At 36.8% G+C, this 21,485-nt stretch overlaps 1 protein-coding gene across 1 annotated transcript in view; it reads left to right on the top strand.

Annotated features, from left to right (window-relative positions):
* Positions 1 to 1,806: 1,806 nt before the first annotated feature.
* The window catches only part of LOC124714657 (esterase FE4-like), a 197,372-nt gene continuing 177,693 nt past the window's right edge, over positions 1,807 to 21,485 (top strand). The window contains exon 1 of the mRNA XM_047243044.1: positions 1,807 to 1,884. Within this exon, the coding sequence (XP_047099000.1) occupies positions 1,807 to 1,884 (78 nt within the window). The remainder of the gene's footprint in view (positions 1,885 to 21,485) is intronic.

Genomic DNA, 21,485 nt, shown 5'->3' with positions numbered 1-21,485 from the left:
CTAGTATGAGTGTGCGAAATACGTATGATGTCACAACTTACAAAGGTACCATTTTTATATATCAGTATCACACTTTCAGCCACTGTAGCATAATGAACTGAGAAGAGCTGCAGCACTGAAATTACATATTTGGACAATAAAGAAGCATAATTATGAATTCCACCAAATACACCATAATAGCTTTGGAAACTGTGAGATCAAGGTTGCACTGTGCAGTGTGCTTCTGTTACAGAGTCTGAGTGTAGGGCACATGACATCCTTAGCCAACCAGAGCACATTACATGTTATGTAGTCAGCCAATAATGTCTTCAAAACACACAACTGACAACAAAATATTAAGCATGAAACTTGAATAAAGTACATATTGCAAAGTGATGTAAGAAATACACAGTACCAAGCAAAGTGAAGCTGTAGCATACCTATAGTGTTGAGGAAATTGAAAATACCAGCTTCAATGAAAGGCATGGAATTGTAGTCACTAGTCTTGCTTGCAACATTCTTCAAAAGAATTATTGCAATACAGTTCTGTCAGGTGGGTAATGTTTACCTGCTTCAGCAAAAAAAGTGATGCAATATTTCGTTCTGCTGATGTACTTGACAGAACGTGTACTCAGCTAGGTAACCATGAAACCACATTTTGAGACACTGACTATGACAATAGTTCACCTTTGCTCATTCTATAAAGTGCAATCTTACTGACTAGACAGTATTCACAGACCATCTTTCTGTCTTTTTATCTGCTAATGGAGGTGACATTTTTGTTGTCTGTTTCTCAAGGTTCTTGTTTGTTTCACATGTTACGTAGTTTATGTGGGCAGGCTGAGTGGAGGCACTTGATAACACTTTGGCGTAGGATGGAGGTGGCGATACAATACTCACTGTGGTTTCCTTCCTCTTTTCTACCAGTGACTGCAGTGGAACTGCCACGGTTGTTGTTGACACCGTTTCTGCTTCTTTTGCTTGTGAACCAAAAAAATACCACAGAGAAGTAATTATTTTTTATGGTTTGCCACAAGGAAGTCCAGCCGCTACCGAAACATAACACCATCACCACACCAAACATGAGGACCAGTGAAAGGCAAACCACCATGTGTGCATCCAATTGGCCACAAGACACCACACATCTTTCCTCTTGCTGTGAAAAATCAATATTATTCATGCACATAAATATTAGATCTCTGAAATATAAAACTGATGAACTTGATGTTGTATTGAATGGAAACAATAGAGTAGTATTATGTATTAATGAACACTGGTTAAGAGAAGAAGAGATAAAACTGTATGTACCACCATGTTTTAATTAAATTACAAGTTACTGCAGGCCCAATGAACATTATGGGGATTCCTCAATGTATATAAGTGACAACCTAGGGTTAACATATACTGTGCTTGATGTTAGGGACATATGTGTTAAAGGCATTCTTGAAGCGACTGTCATGCTACTACCAACATTAAAACTCACAGTTATTTCAATATACCATTCTCCTGATAGTGATGCCTATCAATTTGTAGAGTGTTTAGATAAATTTATTCACCATACAGAAAAATATACCAAACACACCATAGTAATTTTATGAGATTTAAATTTTGATGTAAGGAAAAAAAACACACAAAAATACTAATTTGCTTAACATGCTAAGATCCCATAATCTCTTCTGTGCAAATTATAGTCCCACAAGACAACTTATTTGTCTCGACAATTTTATCACAAACATGCATAAAGATGATTTTGAACTGGGCCTCCTTAATGTCTGCCATCTGACAGATCACAAAGGTATATGGGTAAAACTAACAATTAATTAAACAATGGGGGATTGTGAACCAACATGGTATGTCAGGTTATTAAATGATAAAAGCATAAATAGCTTCAGGGATAAGCTGAAGGTACTAAACTGGAATAATATAATATGTGCTTCCAACAATGTTGAGGAGGCTTGTAGCAAGTTTGTTAGTACTCTATCTGAAAATTTCAATACCTCCTGTCCAATGGTTACCAACAAACAAAACTATGGCAAGAAAGCATGGTCGAACTACTCCACGTAGGTGGTTCACACCATATTTACAGAAGCTAAGATTAATGGTATTGATATGCTATGATAAGGTAAAAAATGGTAGTGTTGACAATGCAATGTTAGCCTCAAGAGACACTATATATCACAAATCAGATTAGCAAAATTTAGAGCAAACGATAACTTCATCAAAAACTCCAATAATAAGTGTAAGGCTGTGTGGAGGGTTATTAAAGCAGGATTAGGTACAGGTAGTCACCCCAGATGAATTTAAGCTTCTTTTTTATCAATGTAGCAAACCCTAATCCCTCGTCTCCTCATAAGAAGAGTTCAAAATCAAATTCTCAATCTACTTATATAAACCAGTTTTTACAAAACTTTGCTGATACTGTGCCAATTGTAATTGTAATTGGGGACATGTGGAAATAAGTGATGTAATTAAATCAGTGGCAAAGTTAAGTGACTTCAGATCAGAAGATATTTATGGCCTCTCAAATTTTCTGATTAAAAAATAATCAACTTGATATCATTCCCTCTCTGCACACTCATAAACTGGATATTTGACAGTGGTATTTTTCCAGAATGCCTAAAGAAGACAGTAGTAATTCCATTACACAATAAGGGTGATAAATCATACACTAATAATTATCGTCCAATTTCTCTGATACCTATTTTTTTCAAAAATAATCGAATATTGTATACAAAAGCAAATTAACATGCATTTGTCACAAAACAATATACTTACTAAGTCTCAATATAGTTTTAGGGCCCAGTTATCGACAATTAATGCTGTTGAAAATGTTGTTTCTATTCTGCAATCTTCTTTTGAATCCAAATTATCTGCTGAAGCCACACTAGTGGACTTAAGCAAAGCATCTGATTCTGTAAACCACACAATACTGCTGGAAAAACTATGGTGTTATGGCATTAGGGATATGGAACTCTCCCTCATTAAATCATATCTCAGTAACAGAAAGCAAACTGTAAGCTACAACAGTCAAAAGTCACAGTTACTGAATGTCACTAGAGGTGTTCGCCAAGGATCAGTGCTTGGGCCATTACTGTTTATAATATTTATAAATGACCTGCCCAGCAATATGCCATACAAATCTGTGCTTTACGCAGATGATACAACTTCCATCCTTCAGGGAAAGACATAAATAAACTGAAGGAGCAAAGTAAAGATTTTCTCAGATTATCCAATATGTGGTTCGAAGCCAATGAGTTAGCTATTAACCATGAAAAAGCTGTAAATATATCCCATGCGTGTAACATGACCCCACCATCTAAGCCTGTTCGCCCTGACTGCTACATCTATAGAGTTCATTCCCAGTTTTTCTTTGATTTCCTCATTGTGGACACCCTCTTGGCATTGTTCCCATCTACTAGTACCTGCAATCATCATAGCTACTTTCATATCCATAACCTCAACCTTGTTGATAAGGTAACCTGAATCCACCCAGCTTTCGCTCCCATACAGCAAAGTTGGTCGAAAGATTGAACGGTGCACAGATAACTTAGTCTTGGTACTGACTTCCTTCTTGCAGAAGAGAGTAGATCGTAGCTGAGCGCTCACTGCATTAGCTTTGCTACACCTTGCTTCCAGTTCTTTCTCTATGTTGCCATCCTGTGAGCATATGCATCCTAAGTACTTGAAAACATTCACCTGTTCTAACTTTGTTCCTCCTATTTTGCACTCAATCCGTTTATATTTCTTTCCCACTGACATTACTTTCGTTTTGGAGATGCTAATCTTCATACCATAGTCCTTACATTTCTGATCTAGCTCTGAAATATTACTTTGCAAACTTTCAATCGAATCTGCCATCACAACTAAGTCATCCGCATATGCAAGACTGCTTATTTTGTGTTCACATATCTTAATCTCACCCAGCCAGTCTATTGTTTTCAACATATGATCCATAAATAATATGAACAACAGTGGAGACAGGTTGCAGCCTTGTCTTACCCATGAAACTACTCTGAACCATGAACTCAATTTACCGTCAACCCTAACTCCTGCCTGACTATCCATGTAAAGACCTTTAATTGCTTGCAAAAGTTTGCCTCCTATTCCATAATCTCATAGAACAGACAATAGCTTTCTCCTAGGAACCTGGTCATATGCCTTTTCTAGATCTATAAAGCATAGATACAATTCCCTGTTCCACAATAACACTTCTCCATTACTTGCCACAAGCTAAAGATCTGGTCCTGACAACCTCTAAGAGGCCTAAACCCACACTGATTTTCATCCAATTGGTCCTCAACTAATACTTGCACTTTCCTTTCAACAATACCTGAGAAGATTTTACCCACAATGCTGATTAAAGAGATACCTCTGTAGTTGTTACAATCTTTTCTGTTTCCATGTTTAAAGATTGGTGTGATTACTGCTTTTTTCCAGTCTGATGGAACCTGTCCTGACTCCCAGGCCATTTCATTTATCCTGTGTAGCCATTTAAGACCTCACATTCCACTGTATTTGATGAGTTCTGACTTAATTTCATCCACCTCAGCTGCTTTATTGCACTGCAATCTATTGACCATTTTCTCCACTTCCTCAAATGTGATCCTATTTCCATCATCATTCTTATCCCATTCTACTTCGAAATCTGAAACATTACTGATCGTATTTTCACCTACATTGAGCAACTCTTCAAAATATTCCCTCCATCTGCCCAAGGCATCCACAGGATTCACCAGCAGTTTTCCTGACCTGTCCAAAATACTTGTCATTTCCTTCTTACCTCCCTTTCAAAGACTGCTAATTACACTCCAGAATGGTTTTCCAGCAGCTTGACACAAAGTCTCCAACCTGTTTCCAAAGTCTTCCCAAGATTTCTTCTTGGATGCTGCAATTATCTGTTTGGCTTTGTTTCTTTCTTCAACATAACTTTCTCTGTCTACCTGAGTCCTAGTATGTAGCCATTTTTGATACGCCTTCTTTTTCCTTTTACAGGCTGCCTTGACTGTGTCATTCCACCAAGCTGTTTGCTTCCTCCTACTTTTACACACTACTGTTCCAAGACACTCTTTAGCCACTTCTAGTACTGTGTTCCTGTACCTTGTCCACTCCTTTTCCAATGACTGTAATTGACTACATCAACTATGGTACCTTTCTGAGATCGCTGTTATGTAGTTGTGCCTGATTTCCTTATCCTGAAGTTTCTCCACTCTTATCCTCCTACATATGGACCTGACCTCCTGCACTCTTGGCTTCACAATCCCAATTTCACTGCAGATTAAATAATGATCAGTGTCATCAAAGAATCCCCTGAATACACGCGTGTCCCTCACAGCCTTCCTGAGTTCGTGATCTGTTATTATACAGTCAATGACAGATCTGGCTGCCCTCCCTTCCCAAATATACCGGTGAATGTTCTTATGTTTAAAAAAGGAATTTGTGATTACTAAGCCCATACTGGTAAAGAAATCCATGAGTTGTTTCCCGTTCCTGTTGGCCTCCATATCCTCTCCAAATTTACCCATAACCTTTTCATACCCTTCTGTTTGATTTCCAACCCTGGCATTAAAATCACCCATGAGCAGAACACTGTCCTTGTCCTTTACTCTAACAACTACATCACTGAGTGTCTCATAAAAACTATCCATCTTATCTTGATCTGTCCCTTCACAATGCGAATATACTGACACAATCCTAGTTTTCTTGCTAGACACTGTCAAATTTATCCACATCAGTTGTTCGTTTACATACATTATTGCATCTACCCTGGGTTCCATTTCTTTCCTGATGTAAAGCCCTACATCCCGTTGTGCTATTCCTGCTTTGACTCCTGACAGGTAGACCTTGTATTCTCCCACTTCCTCTTCTTTCTCACCCCTTACCCGAATGTCACTAACAGCTAAAACGTCCAGCCCCATCTTACTTGCAGCCTCTGCCTGCTCTGCCGTCTTCCTAGAGTAGCCCCCATTGATATTAATAGCTCCCCATCTCATTACCATTTGTTTGCCAAGTCGTATCTTAGGAGTCCCTGGTTTGTCAGTTAGAGGTGGGACTCCGTCACCTCCAAAGGTCTGAGGCATTTTGCTCTGATTGTTGCCAGCATCATATTTAAAGTACCAGGGAAGCAGGTTGCTAGCCTTACTTGTCCCGAGTCCCATTGAGTTTTACCCCTAACGGTTGAGGGACTAACCTGTGGATTTGGTAGTCTTTGCCGTATGAGCACAAAGGTGACCACGACTCAGAATATGTCCGAGGTGTCCAGCCTTATTCCAATGTAACTAGTATCCCGACAGTCGGGACCACTTACTTGGCCACTCATGCGTTTGTCACCGCAACCAAATTTTCTATTTTCACATTTGTTGGCTTCACCAAGTCACATGCAAACTGTTGCATTAAAACCTAACCTAGACCTCTCACTATGCTACAGATAAATCTGTCACCATGACAGGATATTTTCTGCTATGCTCTTATGTCCCAGCCTAACCACACCATTGGAAATCATGAGATATTAAGAAAATACTGCCAAAAATGGCATCAACACACCATAAAAATTGCTACCTATTCTTAGAAGACCAACCAAATACTTGCAACAAAATATCTGCTTTGCTCTCAGCAGTTTAATCTTAGAAAATGCTCCAAAAATTTATGATTGCAGATGGTACTAATTCTTCATTCTTGTCAGTATTTTGAGCAGTACAGTGGTCGGTACAGAACGCAAAACAGAACATTTTATACTTTTTTGTATGTGACATACTCAAAGATCTTATAACTGTAATTATCTGGTACCTAAACTATAAATTATGACTTCCTATAAATAAAATATAGTGTAATAAAATTTATGATCATTTAGTAAGTGTCACAAACTTTAATTTTTAGGATTAAGTTCTGTTGTTTCATCCAAGCTATATCATACCCTCAGAAATCATGATAAGGAAACCACGACATATTCAGAATAAAAGAGCCATATATTTCATGCACATAAAAGTAGCAATGTCACTGCTTTATTCACATCTACTTAAATTGTTATCTTAGATCCCAGCCTAACCACATCTGTGACAAAAAAGAACTGTCAGTATTTCTGGCAGCCAAAATTACTTATGAAGCCATAGCTCTACTTATTTATGTACTGTATGAATATTAATTTGTGCATGTGCATGACAAAACAGTCAATTTACCATTGGTTGAATGGTTCAGATCTTCTATTCTCACTATAATTCACAAACTAGATCATGTGTCCTGCACTCAGACTGTGTAACAAGAAGCACTCACACATCACAATCTTGATTTCACAGTTTCCAAAGCTGTTGTGCTGTATTTGATGGATGTTGTATTTATACTTGCGTATTGCACAAATATGTAGTTTCAATGCTGCAGCACATTGTAGATCTATCCAAGAGACATCCTTTTCTTCTCAGTTTGTGGTGCTACAGTGCCTGAAAGTGCAATACTTATATACAAAAATTTTACCCTTATGAATAAGAAAAGAGGGAGAGAGAGAAAAAGAAAAAGAGAAAGAGAGATTATATATGATGCATTACATATTGCAGATAAGACTGGGCTATTTTATGGGAACAAATTTTTAATACTCTATTGGAAACACCATTAAAATCAAATGAGCTTTTATTTTTGAGAGGATGTATAATTTTCGTAATTTCAGAAGGGGAGTTGGTGATAAATTCATATGAATGCATTTTATGAAACACTATTGTGATTTTGCTCATCAACTGTTTGTCCTTATGGTTTCTACTATATTTAAGAAATGGTTATTAAATGCATTTGCTACCTGTGACTCATCATTTATAGCCTTCCATTAAGGTCAGTAGTGATGTTGTCTTGTTCTGTGGCTGGTTGTCATGTGTCTTGTTTCACTGCATTCCATATAGACTTCAGTCTGTTGTTGGAAGTACTGATTTCTGACTTTATTTGCATGTTCTTTGATTTTTTAATAATCTTTAATAGTAACTTTGAGTAGTTTTTGTAGTGTTCAACTACTGTAGGGTCCATACTTGTTCTTGCCAAATGATACATTTCACTTTTCCTTTCATGAGGTACTTTAATCCCTCTAATGATCCATGGTTTTTATATGGCTATTTAGTGGCCTTTCTGATTAACCTATCCTGAAAGCTATTTTTAAATAATAATGTGATTTTATCATGAAATAGATTAAATTTTATTTTAGCATTTTGTCTATTATAAATTCCATCACATGTCATCTCCTGTGAACTATTCTTAAAAACATTTGTCCTGGAGTCTTTAATTATTCCAACTGATTTCCACTGGGAAATGTCCATACTGTAAAGTGCTATGTTATTTATCTTAAAAAACTGTACACTGTGAACAGAGAGAGCATTTGTTACCGGGTAAACAGTTATTTTTTTTACTTTGAGCTTCATCAAAGAAAACATTATCAATTAGGGTCCCACTGTCTTCACCCACCCATGTTGGAAAGTTAATTACTGAGACTAAAGTATAGGATTCAAATTAGGTTTCCAGGTCATTTTTCCTACCAGAATCCTTTAGAAAATCTACACTGAATTCACCACAGACTATTAACTATTTGCTGTTGTCTTACAGATAGCACAATAACGAATCTAGATTTCTCATAGATATTTCAAAATGTCCCAGCTGGGATCTCTATACAGCTACAATTAAAAGTGAACTATTTTTCAGCATTAATTCACAAGCACACATCTCCATGTGCTGAATCTTACTTTTGTTTTTGGGAGGTTCTGTTATAATTCCTCTGCAGTACTTGAAAATGTTCATTTACATAGTTTGCTTTATCTGTCTCCCTCATCAGTATGTTACTATGATTTTGTCTCTCCCTGTTTCCTGTTTTGTGGCATCCCACATTGCTTTGGTTTTATTCTCTGCATTGTAAATTAAATTGTCATTAAATGACCTTTTCATAGAAATCAGCATCTTCCTATAAATTTTTTTGTACATGTAATAGAAATATAAGATCTCTGGCCCATTATGACCCCTTTTCAAGGCTGATGTATTTGGATTGGGAGGACTACCTACACTGAACAGCCAAAGAAACTGGTAAATCCACCTAATATCGTGTAGGGCACCTGTGAGTGCGCAGAAGTGCCACAACATGACATGATGTGGACTCTACTAATGTCTGAAATAATGCTAGAGGTAACTGATACCATGAATCCTGCAGAGCTGTCTATAAATTGGTAAAGGTATGAGAGGGTGGAGATCTCTTCCTAACAGCATGTTGCAAGGCATCGCTGATATGCTCCATAATGTTCATCTCTGGGGAGTTTGGTGGCCAGTGGATGTATTTAAACACAGAAGAGTGTTCCTGGGGCCACTCTGTTGCAATTCTAGATGTGTGGGGTGTCACAAGTCCATCAGCATGTACAGTGGACAATAATGGATGCAGATGATCAGACAAGATGCTTACTAACATGTCACCTGTCAGAGTCATATCTAGACATATTAGGGGTCCTATATCACTCCAACTGCACATTCCCCATGCCATTACAGCCTCACCAGCTTGAACAGCCCCTGCTGGCATGCAGGATCCATGGATTCATGAGGTTGTCTCTATACAAGTACACGTTCACCTATTCGATACAATTTGAAATGAGACTCATGTGACTAAACAAGATATATCCAGTCATCAACAGTCCAATGTCGGTATTGACAGGCCCAAGTGAGGTGTAAATCTTTGTGCTGTGTAATCACCAAGGCTACATGAGTGGGACTTTGGCTCTGAAAGCCCATACCGATGATGTTTCATTGAATAGTTAGCACGCTGACACTTGATGGCCCAGCATTGAAATCTGCAGAAATTTCTGTAAGGCTTGCACTTCTGTCACATTGGACGTTTTTCTTCAGTCATTGTGGTCCTGTTCTTGCAGAATCTTTTTTGGCCACAGTGATGTCAGAGATTTGATGTTTTACCGGATCCCTACTATTCACCGTACACTCATGAAATGATCGTACAGGAAAGTCCCCACTTCATCATTACCTCGGAGATGCTGTGTCCATTGCTCATGTGCTAACTGTAACATCACATTCAAATTCACTTAAATCTTGATAACCTGCTTTTGTAGCAGCAGTAACCAATCTAACAACTGTGCCAGACACTTGTTGCCTTATATAGGCATTGCTGATCACAGGGCCGCATTCTGCCTGTTTACATATCTTCTTTGTTTTTCTTTCTTTTTTTTTTTTTTTTTTTTTTTTTTTTTTTCCCCCATTGAGCACACATTTTCATGAAGTGTTGTCAAGTCTGTTAAATGTCCTATATCCGTTTCCTTAGTTCTTTCTTTTTCTTTATGACAAGTAATATGTGTGCCATTTGACATGTTAGAATCCATCTTTTAAGTGAAATCTCCTAGGATGTAAGAGCATGTCATCTTCAATTTCATCTACATTATCAATCTTTAAAACCCTCTCCCAAGATCTTATTCAGGATCTCCAGTTGTTAACGGAAAACTGAATACTGTCAGCTATCCATGAACATCCACAGATCCTGTAGAAGATCGGGAGCCGAAACATTGATCATGTACAAGAAACTGAAGATGATGTGCCCTAAACTCCGAGACCATTTTGACTTTTATGATAATTCCATGAAAGCCAGGAGACTGAGGTGTTGAGTTTAAATTGTACTCCATTTACAGTCTGTCACCCTGATGCATATCTGTGAGCTTTATATCTTATTTAATTTCTGGTTGCCATTCTCAAATTTAATTCTTTCCATGGTCCCGCTATGCAGTGCCAAGGAACCATGCCATTGCACTTCTTCACCTTGTTGCAACATATGGGTGCTGGAAGACAGCTCCAACCAAGCAATTAACAACTTCTCAGCAACTCTTCTGCATTTTACACCCAATGTTTTTCATGCACAGCTTCAATTATAGTGAAGGGAGAACAAATCAGTTTTATTTCATAGCCCATGAAGGACAATTTTCTCTTGCTTTGATGTTAGACATCAAGAGAAAGTCCATTCTTATAACAAATAATCAGTTGTATATGATTGTTTGAATTCTTGCATGCATCTTTTTGCTCCTTGATCTTCAAGGTACTGCCAAACTCCAATGTCCGAAACTCCACAGCTTGTGGGAAAGTTTATTCACCATCATGTCTTGTTGATGTCTGGAGCTGACATGACTTACATTTCGTCTGCACATACAAAATGAGAGTGCACCCACTGGGATATTCTACACTTAATAACTACTTAAACTATGTTTTCATTTCTCATGAATATCCTTTGTCAGTTTAGGAGGATAAAAGTGGAACATGTTATTGCAAAGAATCCCATATATCCATATACTACAGCATAGATTCTCCACAATTAGGCAAATGATGTTGTGTAACTCAACATATTTAACTAATTATAACATCACACAACAACAAAATAAATAATATTGGGTTTATTTTTATTTCTATTATCATGATTTTCCATGCATAAAGTATTTTAAAACAAAGTGCATTTCTGTTTTTGAAACTAAATCTCTATGAATTAATCCAGTTTAATCAGACAAAGAATTGTTTCATACCTAATATACTTCATCAGGAATACTCATGCCTGTCCAGTTGACCAATCCTTCATTCATAACAACCTGTATTCTAGTAAATAATTTCTCTCTTGTGCATTTTATTGCTCTATTTCCAAACATATTGTTTCCTTTTTATAGTGAATAGAATATGAGAAACAGTAGGTCTATTTATCAACATTGTATCAAACCTACTCAAGGACAACTGTCTTTTTGTGCTTTTATTAATAGAAAGAGTGTAAGTTTCTCAAATTTATTGATGTAAATAATAATAATAAATTATTAGTTTCATCTTTACCATAAGAAGTTACAGACTGATATTTTAAACTACAACCTCTTTACAGCTTCAAATATGATTTGTGGTAAGTCAACATGTATGGAAATGTGAATACAAAGAATCACCAGTGCCCAGGTATATCTATTATAGTATAGATATTTTGGAGAACACAGCAACAACATGACAAACTGTCACTGTACAGCTTCATATCTCTTTAAGGGCTGTATTCACACCTTATTTTATGGGCAGATACTCAGTGAATAATTTCAAATCTCTTTGATGTAGATGTCAGTCACCTCAACCCCCTACATAAAAGAAACAGTACACATCATTCCTCCTATCGATTTTCCTGATGTACGCATAAGCCATTCCTTCCACAGGTTAATCTACCCTTTAATCTCCAACACTTACCAAAAATCAGGCACATCCCATCTTAAATCTTTAACAGTATGCACAGACTCCGATCCCTTTTCTTTATACATTCTAATGGTGAAGTTTTGCCATAATATTGTAGTACCTCAAGAATTTCAGAGTAAATTCTAGAGACACTCGGCTTTCCACCATATCGAACACCTGATATTTTAAGTATGAGGGTGAGAGAGTGGAGATGTGTCTACCTCGCCACCAGTTTCCATGTGCTTGCAGGATGGATGTGTATTGGGAGAATATGGTAATAGTGATGGGCGATCGGTGCAGACAAGTGGTCGCTGCGCTCATCACAGAAGTTACATGCCCAGCACTAGGAGCAAGCATGTCTTACTCTGTGATGGTGCTATGTCAGTCATTATCGTGAACAGTTGAATTGTGTAAAAGAAAAGAAGAGACACTACTTTTACTTACTTACTTACTGACTCTCCAGAGTTGGGGATGGTAGACTTACGAGAACCTTGAGAGGTTTTTGGAACTGTATTTATTGCAAAAGTACATAATAGTTTCTGATGGACTGTGAGTCATTGTGGTTACAAAATGTGATTCATTTATGTGAAAACTGTTATGTGGTGTTCTGCTTGTGGAAGTGAAATACAGTAGGATTGATTTAAAGGTATCTTGAGTGTACGCAATCATTTTAAGAGTAGAGAAAATTCCTCCAAATAGCATCATATCTTTGGAGAAGACGTTGGGCAGATCGTTGCAGCTGCCTATCCTGAAAAGAAGATCAGCAAAGCACCTCCAAGTAAGTCCAGTGATGAAGGGGACGTGTGAATCTTGCACACCAGCACCACATAGCTTCCTCTAGTTGCCGGAAACTGCCAGAATATATCACCTATACTGGGTTGTTCCAAAAGTGTTACATAACTCCTCCTTTTATAACTTCAACCTATAAGTTGCTTATGCATAAACACTCTTTCTTAATTACTTGTCTCCCAGGATCTACTCATAGCTACTGAATTATATGAGTTATCTTTTTGTATTACCACATTGGTCACTTTCTACGCACACTAAAAGAATCCAACAAGCGAACAGTTTAATGATAACATACTCAATTTTTCACTTCTTGAGACTTATACCTGCACATACATCAAAAGCATCTTCTCATGTTCTATTGAGAATAAGCTTATTTTGCTCTTACTTCTCCATGATTATAAGGTGTGACACATCTACTAACATCTCTTCAACTCAACCATTTCATTTTGGAAGACATAATAAATTTTTAAATATTGCTTTTTTGTTGCATTTATTCAAATCATTTATATACTAGTATTATCTCTTCAGAGATAACTTGACCATCCTACATTATATTTGCTGCTCATCTTTTAATCAAAATGTGACTGCCACCCCTGTTCAACATCAGCATCCAATAACCACTCACAGATGGCACATGGTAGCACTAGCAGTGGTGGACATATAAAGCATTTCTGGGGGACACTGTAAACATTGCAGTTGCTGTTGTAATGTAGAAATGAAGTGCATTATCTGACATCCAAAAGGGCATCATTATTGGCTTTTTGGCCAAGGGTGAAAGCATTTCAGAAATGGCTAAGTTTACAAACTATTCGCTTGCTGCTGTGGTTAAAGTATACTGTATGTAGCAAAACGGCAGTATCCAAATCCTGCACTGAGGCCACTGTGCTGCACTGTGGGCCATAGATGATGACAAGGGTAAATGGTGGCTATGGAGATGTGTATAGGCAAATAGATGTGCAACAGTTGAGCAACTGATTGCCCAGATGAATGAAGGGACTACCAACAGTGTCTCCTTAACAACTGTTCAGTGAATGTTATTGTGTATGGGCCTCTGTAGCAGGTGATGAGTGACATTTTATGCTCCATTGGAATGAAATGTCTGAAAGCAAACACTCTGCAAATATTGTCACAAAGGTCCAAATTAGAGCAGGGAACATTATGGTCTTGGGAATGTTTTTGTGAAATTGCCTGGGTGATCTCATTATTCTAGAAGCACAATGGATTGACACAACTATGCATCTATTCTTGAGAATCAGGCAGTTTTTCCTAAGCATGAAGACATCAACCAGCAATACTATGCAAAGGTTCACACAGCTTGAAGTTTACATGCATGGATCAAAGACTACCACAATGAGTTTACCATACTGTCCTGGCCACCAAGCTCCCCAGGTTTAAACCTAATTGAGAATCTATGTTATCGCCTCAATTGGGCTGTTCATGCCATGGATCCTCAATCAAGAAACTGAGCACACCTGATCATAGTACTGGATTTTGCATGGCTCCACATCCCTGTTGCTACCTTCAAGGACCTCACTGACTCTCTTCCTGCCTTCCTTGCAGTGCAGAGCACTGCAAAAGGTGGCTATTCAGTCTTTCCACATTAATATGACTGGACACTGTATGTTGATCCATCACACTTACCTTCACTTAGGGAATGGTTTCAATTCTAGTGCTTCCTCTTGTTTTCTGACATGGTTAACATATGTATTAGAAGCAGATATATTGTCTGTGTCAGTTAACTGTATGTGTGTCTCGTTGTTGCAGATGTGTTATTGCCTCACGCTATCCTACAATGGTAAACTTTAATTACCTCGATGTGGTCTGTGGAAAAGAAGGGTTTCAGTAATAGAAATGAATGAATGTGGAAATGGGAATGATACAATAGGTACTCCAGTCAGTGGAATAAGAAAGAGAAAATTAAAAAATGAGTATGAGCAAGGGAAGAAATAAGATGAGACCTCCAAAGAAAGAATCCCATACCATCCCCATACCAGTATCCCTCCCTGATGTGTTCTTCAACGAGATGCCAGATTATGAAGTATGGTTTGCATATGCTACAGAACAGACCTGTCTCAGCTTCACCCATACAGGACACAAAAATTGATCCCAATGTACCCTTATTGTAAGAATGATGATATGAAGTAACAACACATTCATAATTCATCAAGCTGTCATCATAACAAGGAAGTCTTTCTATTAACACTCAAAAAATGGCTCTGAGCACTATGGGACTTAACATCTGAGGCCATCAGTCCCCTAGAACTTAGAACTACTTAAACCTAACTAACCTAAGGACATCACACACATCCATACCCGAGGCAGGATTCGAACCTGTGACCATAGCGGTCACGCAGTTCCAGACTGAAGTGCCTAGAACCGCTTGGCCATCTATTAACACTGTTTCCCTACCTTGCTACTAGCATTTGGTTGATAACCTCCCTTACCAAATATTATAAGTGTAGGAAAAGTAAAAAATTCTCCTTACTCCCAGTATATATTACACATCATACATATGCCAACTCTGGCTTGACATATAGAATAACTATAATGGGTTATGTATTATTGTATCTGTTTCTTATATCTATGAGAGAACTATGTTAAGCTTCTGTGATGTGTTGTGGATGACCAGGACAAGACAGTGAGAGATACATTCAAATTAAAGAGCACAATATAGCAAGAATAAAATAAATTGCTTCACAGAAAATAAAATATGAAATACTGATACATTAACTCAGACAACAGCTCCTATAGTTTCATGAAGTTCCAAGAGGTGGTGGCACTATACATAGCCTTCAGAATAGCGGCCATAACAAAGGTGCATTCCAAGCAGTGAGGTGTTGTAGGTGTTGTTGAGTTTCTTTGGGCAGAAAACCAGAACATCACACACATTCATAGGCACTTTCAGAGTATCTATGGAGACCTGGCAGTGAACAAAACCACAGTGAGTCATGTGACATACACTACAAAGCCCACAGATCCTTCTAGGGGTCTGAATTTCTTCAGCATATCATTATTGTATAAGCCTTTCTCTTTACCAGTCTCTGGGTCAGCAAAGTATACTGCCTTTGGGGGGTGTAGATCCAGTACCTTCATGGATCCTCTCCAGTGTGCAAAAAAATGAGTGTCTCCTCCTTAAAATTAGAACTAGAATGGATATTCTCAACTAATACTGAGTCATTAATATAGAATGCATGTAAAATTGCTTCTTCATTAAATTTTCATAATCCACCTTCTGATGGTTTTTGTAAATTTGTCTTACCTTACTATGTAGTTATTTGATCTTAATTGGCATTGAAGGTAGGCACTTAAACTTTAAGAGTGGTTCATGAATAACTGTTCTATTCATAATTTTTATGGGTGATAAACCCTGTAGATATATGGGGTAGTTCATTCAAAATGGTCTGGAACTCAGGAATCAGTTGAACTGCGATCAGTAGACCCATGTGGTATCCTTGTTAGAATAGTTGGTTCTACACAGACATCCAGTCTCTTTCACTACTTAATCTTAAATAAATAAATAGATAAGCAAACAGCTCTATTGCCTTAGATAACTAGCAACACCTCAATTATTAATATACTAACAAAACAACTATAACTACATATAGTTGCACTGGCAGTTATAATATTCATTTAATGTTCAATTTAAAAAAAAATTGAATATAATATTTATTGTGCAGGAATGCTTTACTGCCTGCAAGTAATTTATTTTATGTTAATCTTACATTGTGTTGCTGAATTAGTGATCCTATTTTATTCAACAGTAGATTTGCTGCTAGTGCAGTTGAAAACAATTGACTTCTTAACACATTATGTAAGCATGAAAAGTCTCATTGCTCCCCTCATTTCCTTAAACAATAAACAAGTAAATGAGTTACAAGGTGCTCTTGCATCAGACAAGTAATTAAAATAAATAAAATCATATAATTTTATCTCACAACCTTTAAAATCAATAAAAGTCTTTCCTCCAGTTCTGTTATTGTCAACAGGAGGCATCCTGCACCCACAATGGTTCATAACAGCTTCCAGATTAAATACTATAGTCTCCTCCCAGGTTTGGAAAATAGATACATCTTATGTCTTTACTCCACTCATTGAATTAAACAGTACACATATTATTAGCACATACAGGGCACCAACATAATGAACCTTATCAAACCCATCACAGAAGCTATTTGCACAAACTTTCCTGTTTCAACTGACATAGGTGACATGATAATCCATGTAACGTGTATTCACAAATTAATACTCCATTTATAAATATATGCTGATTACAGTCCACTTTAACACTCATATACATTTTTGGATCCACACATGTTGGATTCATAGATGAAATCTTCTATTGAGAATTCATTACAATTGCAATACTCCTCAGGGTTAGGTTTACAATCGCTGTATATCCAAGTATACTTGTTTGGAGCCCAAACTTCTTTTTGATTTTCAACAGTATCACCCAAATAATTAGTTGTAGCAGTGGCAGAATCTACTTTTTCTTGTACCTTTTGTTCAACTAATGCCTGGAGACATTTCTCTAAATATTCAAAGCATTTGGGTCACTAGCTACATTGACCAATTCTCTACTATGTTCTAACACACCTACTCAGCTAGGCATATCTGGGATTTGACCAGGTATATCTTTGAATTCCTGGGTGGAAAATTCCTCTCTACATTTCATCTTATTGTCTACTTCCTTAACAAATTCACAAATATGTTTCCTGACCAAGTTACACTATTTTTCTATCTCAACTTGTAACTCCTTAGATAAATTTAATAAGGTCTCTTTTATATTAGAGGTTTAATCTACTTTCAAAGCTACTTCATGCCCTCATTTTTTAAAATCTGTAATGCTATTAGACACTTTGTCTAATTTCATTAATTTTTCTGCTTGTTCTTTCATCTCTCTCTGTCTAAACAGGCCTCAGAGGGCCAAATGCTCTGACTAACTTTCATGTCATCCTCAGCTAATGGTTGTCACAGGATGTTAATATGAAGGGCTCTCCTGCCTATTGTCAGTTTTTGTGACTGAAATCGCTACTTCTCAGTCAAGTAGCTCTTCAGTTAACCTGACAAGGGCTGAGTGCACCCCACTTGCCAACAGTGCCTGGCACATATAGACAAACACCCATCCATGTGAAGGACAAGTCTGATAGCATTTAAGTATCATAATACGACAGGAGCCAGTGAACCACTGTGGCAAGGCCATTGGCTGTTCTTTCATAAGAGCCATTAATTCTTCCATTTTGCATGTAGTAACTGGCATACCCTTTAGTCAATGATATATTCACTCAGTAGCACTCCTATAATATAATGCTGTTTGAATATCCCTGTCCCCAACTGCTGAAATGTTTTTCAATAACTTTTTTTTAATACTACTGAACAAAATTCTAAGTTCGGTGCTATGTACAGCTCACCTAATTAGTTATATTCATAGCTGCATCACAATGCTGATGCATTGTGCATGGGTGAAGTAATGTAGTGATGTGCTGTTTTGCAGTCATTGAGGAGTTAGCTGACTGGCCTTCACAACTAGAATCTCAACAATCAGCGTAAATATTTCCTACAAAACTGGCAACAAACCCCCCTCCCCCTATCTATTACCCTATAGAATCTCCTACAGTTCTCAGTCATCATCAGTTTTGAAAGAAGAATTAAATTTAACTTGAAATAATGTATTAAGTTTGTTAAGAAAGTGAGTTCAGCTCTACATAAATGAAAATGACACTTATGTGTTTATTGCTGTTATCACTATTCTTCTACTGATCCAGAGATATAATGACAGAAAAATGAATTAGCCGAGGCTTTATTTTGAGACAATTCGTGTTGCAAAGATTGTTGTATTTTAACTTTACTTCAACACTAATAATCATTAAGTGAAATCAAATATAGCAGAAGTATTAAAAACCAGTAATGAGTAAAATAAATTTTTAAACAGAAGCTATTTGAAATTGAGAAAAATTTCCATTTTCACGAAAGGTATAATGTTAAGATGATAACAAAACTCAGTTAATTTGCAGCTATTCCATATTCCATGACAAAAGCCCTTCTTCTGTTGCAAGCTACAAAATGATGCATGGCCAAAGAAGTATGGCTTCATCATCCACATGTTATATAACTAGTTTTAAAAATGTGTAGAGTTTTACTTAACATAAAATTCTGTACATGATGAATTAACAATGTATTCCAATTAGCTTTAATGCATTATACAACATTTAGATGTGTAGAGCTTAAAACATTTACAAATACTGCACAAAACACAACCCCACATCTAGTAGTGTCAAAAACTGTACAAAGTATCAGTAACTACTTGTGGTAGTCTCTAATGTGCATTTCTTATTGTGATTCTAAAATCAGTGAATAGACTGAAATACTGACCAAAAAACACCATGTGCTCCTAGGTACAACTCTCTTGCCTACAGTCATGGACTATTAGGTGTTAATCAGCCTCTTTGCCAGGACTGTTATTTTCTGATATAATGACCTGAAACAGGATCCAATTTGCAAAATATTCTCTCTGCACCATCTCAAATAACTTTCTACTTCCCATCCACTTTCTGCCATATCACAGGTGGAGCCTATACTCCATCTGAACCAATTTTCTTCATTTATGATTGTTATCCCTTTGACTGCCCACACTGTAAGTTTTGTACTAGGCAGAATCTTAACATTACCTGCAAAACATATTCCAGAAAATAGAAAGCTACTTACAAAGCAATATATCTTGTATACCAACTTACATCCATTCACTGCCGAGATATTATATTGTTATGGCAACTACCAAATGGTAAATGTGGATTAAGGAAGGTAGACAGAAAGTAAACACTGACAATCCTCAGTATCCTATTGCAGAGCACTCTCTGTAAATATGATAGTTGTGGCCTTCAAGCCTGCTTTACTAATCATGCCAGATGGATTCTGTTTCCCACTATAAGTTCCTCAGAACTTTGCCAAAGTGAACCTGCTCTTCAACGAGTTTGGTTCTTGTCAAGCCTCGATTTGAAGTATTTTTTCTATTTTTTCCTTCCTTCTTTAATCTTTAATCTGTTTAAAATAATATAATCTATTGAACCATTGTGGTTTTTACAAGTATATTTAACTTTTATATCTGTGAGGTCAATGAGAATAAATAAAAATTTTGAGATCTTTTCTGAAGGTATTTGTCTGGAATATAGCTTTGTATGCAGGTGAAATCTGGACATTCAGTAGTTCAAACAAGAAGAGAATAGCAGGTTTTGGAATTTAGTGCAAGAGAAAAATGCTGAACATTAAATAGGTAAATGACATAACTAATTAGGAGGTACTGAATAGAACTGAGAAGAAAAGAAACTCCTGGCACCATTTGACTAAAAGAATGAATTAATTGATAGGACACATTCTGAGGCAGGAAGTAGTCATCAATTTGGTCCTGTAGGGAAGTATTGGGGCTAAAAATTTTAGAGGAAGACCAAGAGGTGAATAGAGTAAGCAGGTTCAAATGGATGTAGGTTGAAAAAGTTATTGAGAGATGCTGAGATGAAGAGGTTTGCACAGGATAGAGTGGCACAGTGACCTGTATTAAGCCAGTCATCAGTTTGAAGACTTTGGAATGAAGACCACAACAACAAATATCTGTGAATCAATAATTTTCTCTTATCCACTTTGATCCTTCAATAGAAAACAACTGCTGCTGACACAAAGTTAGAGAATGGTGTGAAATGCAACTTATCTCCCTGGGTCTCTTAATCTAAAGGGATATTCCAACTTCTTCTGAGACGTTTGTAGTACTCTGCACAAAGAGAAAGTAAAATAGATTATAATTGTCTTTAATAAGAAAGGATGCTATACAATTTAATTGTGCATAACATTCATTAATGCAAATAGTGGTATGTTTCATGTATTGACTCTTTGAATTACTTGCAATTCACTAATTCAAACAGATCATAAAAATTTAATAATATTGTAAATGTAATGTAGTTTGTGTTTGACAAATGACTACTTTGTAATCTGCTGTGCAGATAAACTGATAAATTGATAACTGTTTTTAAAAACCTTATGCAAACTTTAGAAGCACTGATAATCTCCAGAAGCACTGTCCTGTAATTACAGCTTAAGAATCTTATCATACTGAAGTACTGATATGGCATCTGTAGCTATACTGGTATATAAAATCTACTGCTGTGTATGCTATATCAGATTAGATCACAGTTTCCGTATAGTTTCACAGGATCTGTTACATCAACAGTATAGAAATGGTTTCTAAACATAGTCTCTTTACAATAATATTACTTTTCCAGCAATCTTTGGTAGGTCTGAGAAATGTAAATATGTACAGTAAGAAAGTGGTATCAGGAGCTTACCAAAAAGCAACTTACACACATAGTGATGTACAGTTGCCATTGCTTTAGTACCCCTAAACCTACATGTGTGAGATCATGTTTGAATTTATTTACATAGTAGCGATCCAAAAACCAAACTGAAGATTGTTAGGAAGTTGCTGTCTGAAATGTGAGTCTGTTCTGTATTCTTCTTTATAGATGTTAAAGAAGTATTGAAAGGAC

This window comes from Schistocerca piceifrons, chromosome 1 (assembly GCF_021461385.2).
Source record: "Schistocerca piceifrons isolate TAMUIC-IGC-003096 chromosome 1, iqSchPice1.1, whole genome shotgun sequence".
In the NCBI taxonomy this organism is placed as follows: Eukaryota; Metazoa; Arthropoda; class Insecta; order Orthoptera; family Acrididae; genus Schistocerca; species Schistocerca piceifrons.
The sequence above is the reverse complement of the archived record's forward strand: the minus strand, read 5'-3'. Positions and strand labels throughout refer to the sequence as shown.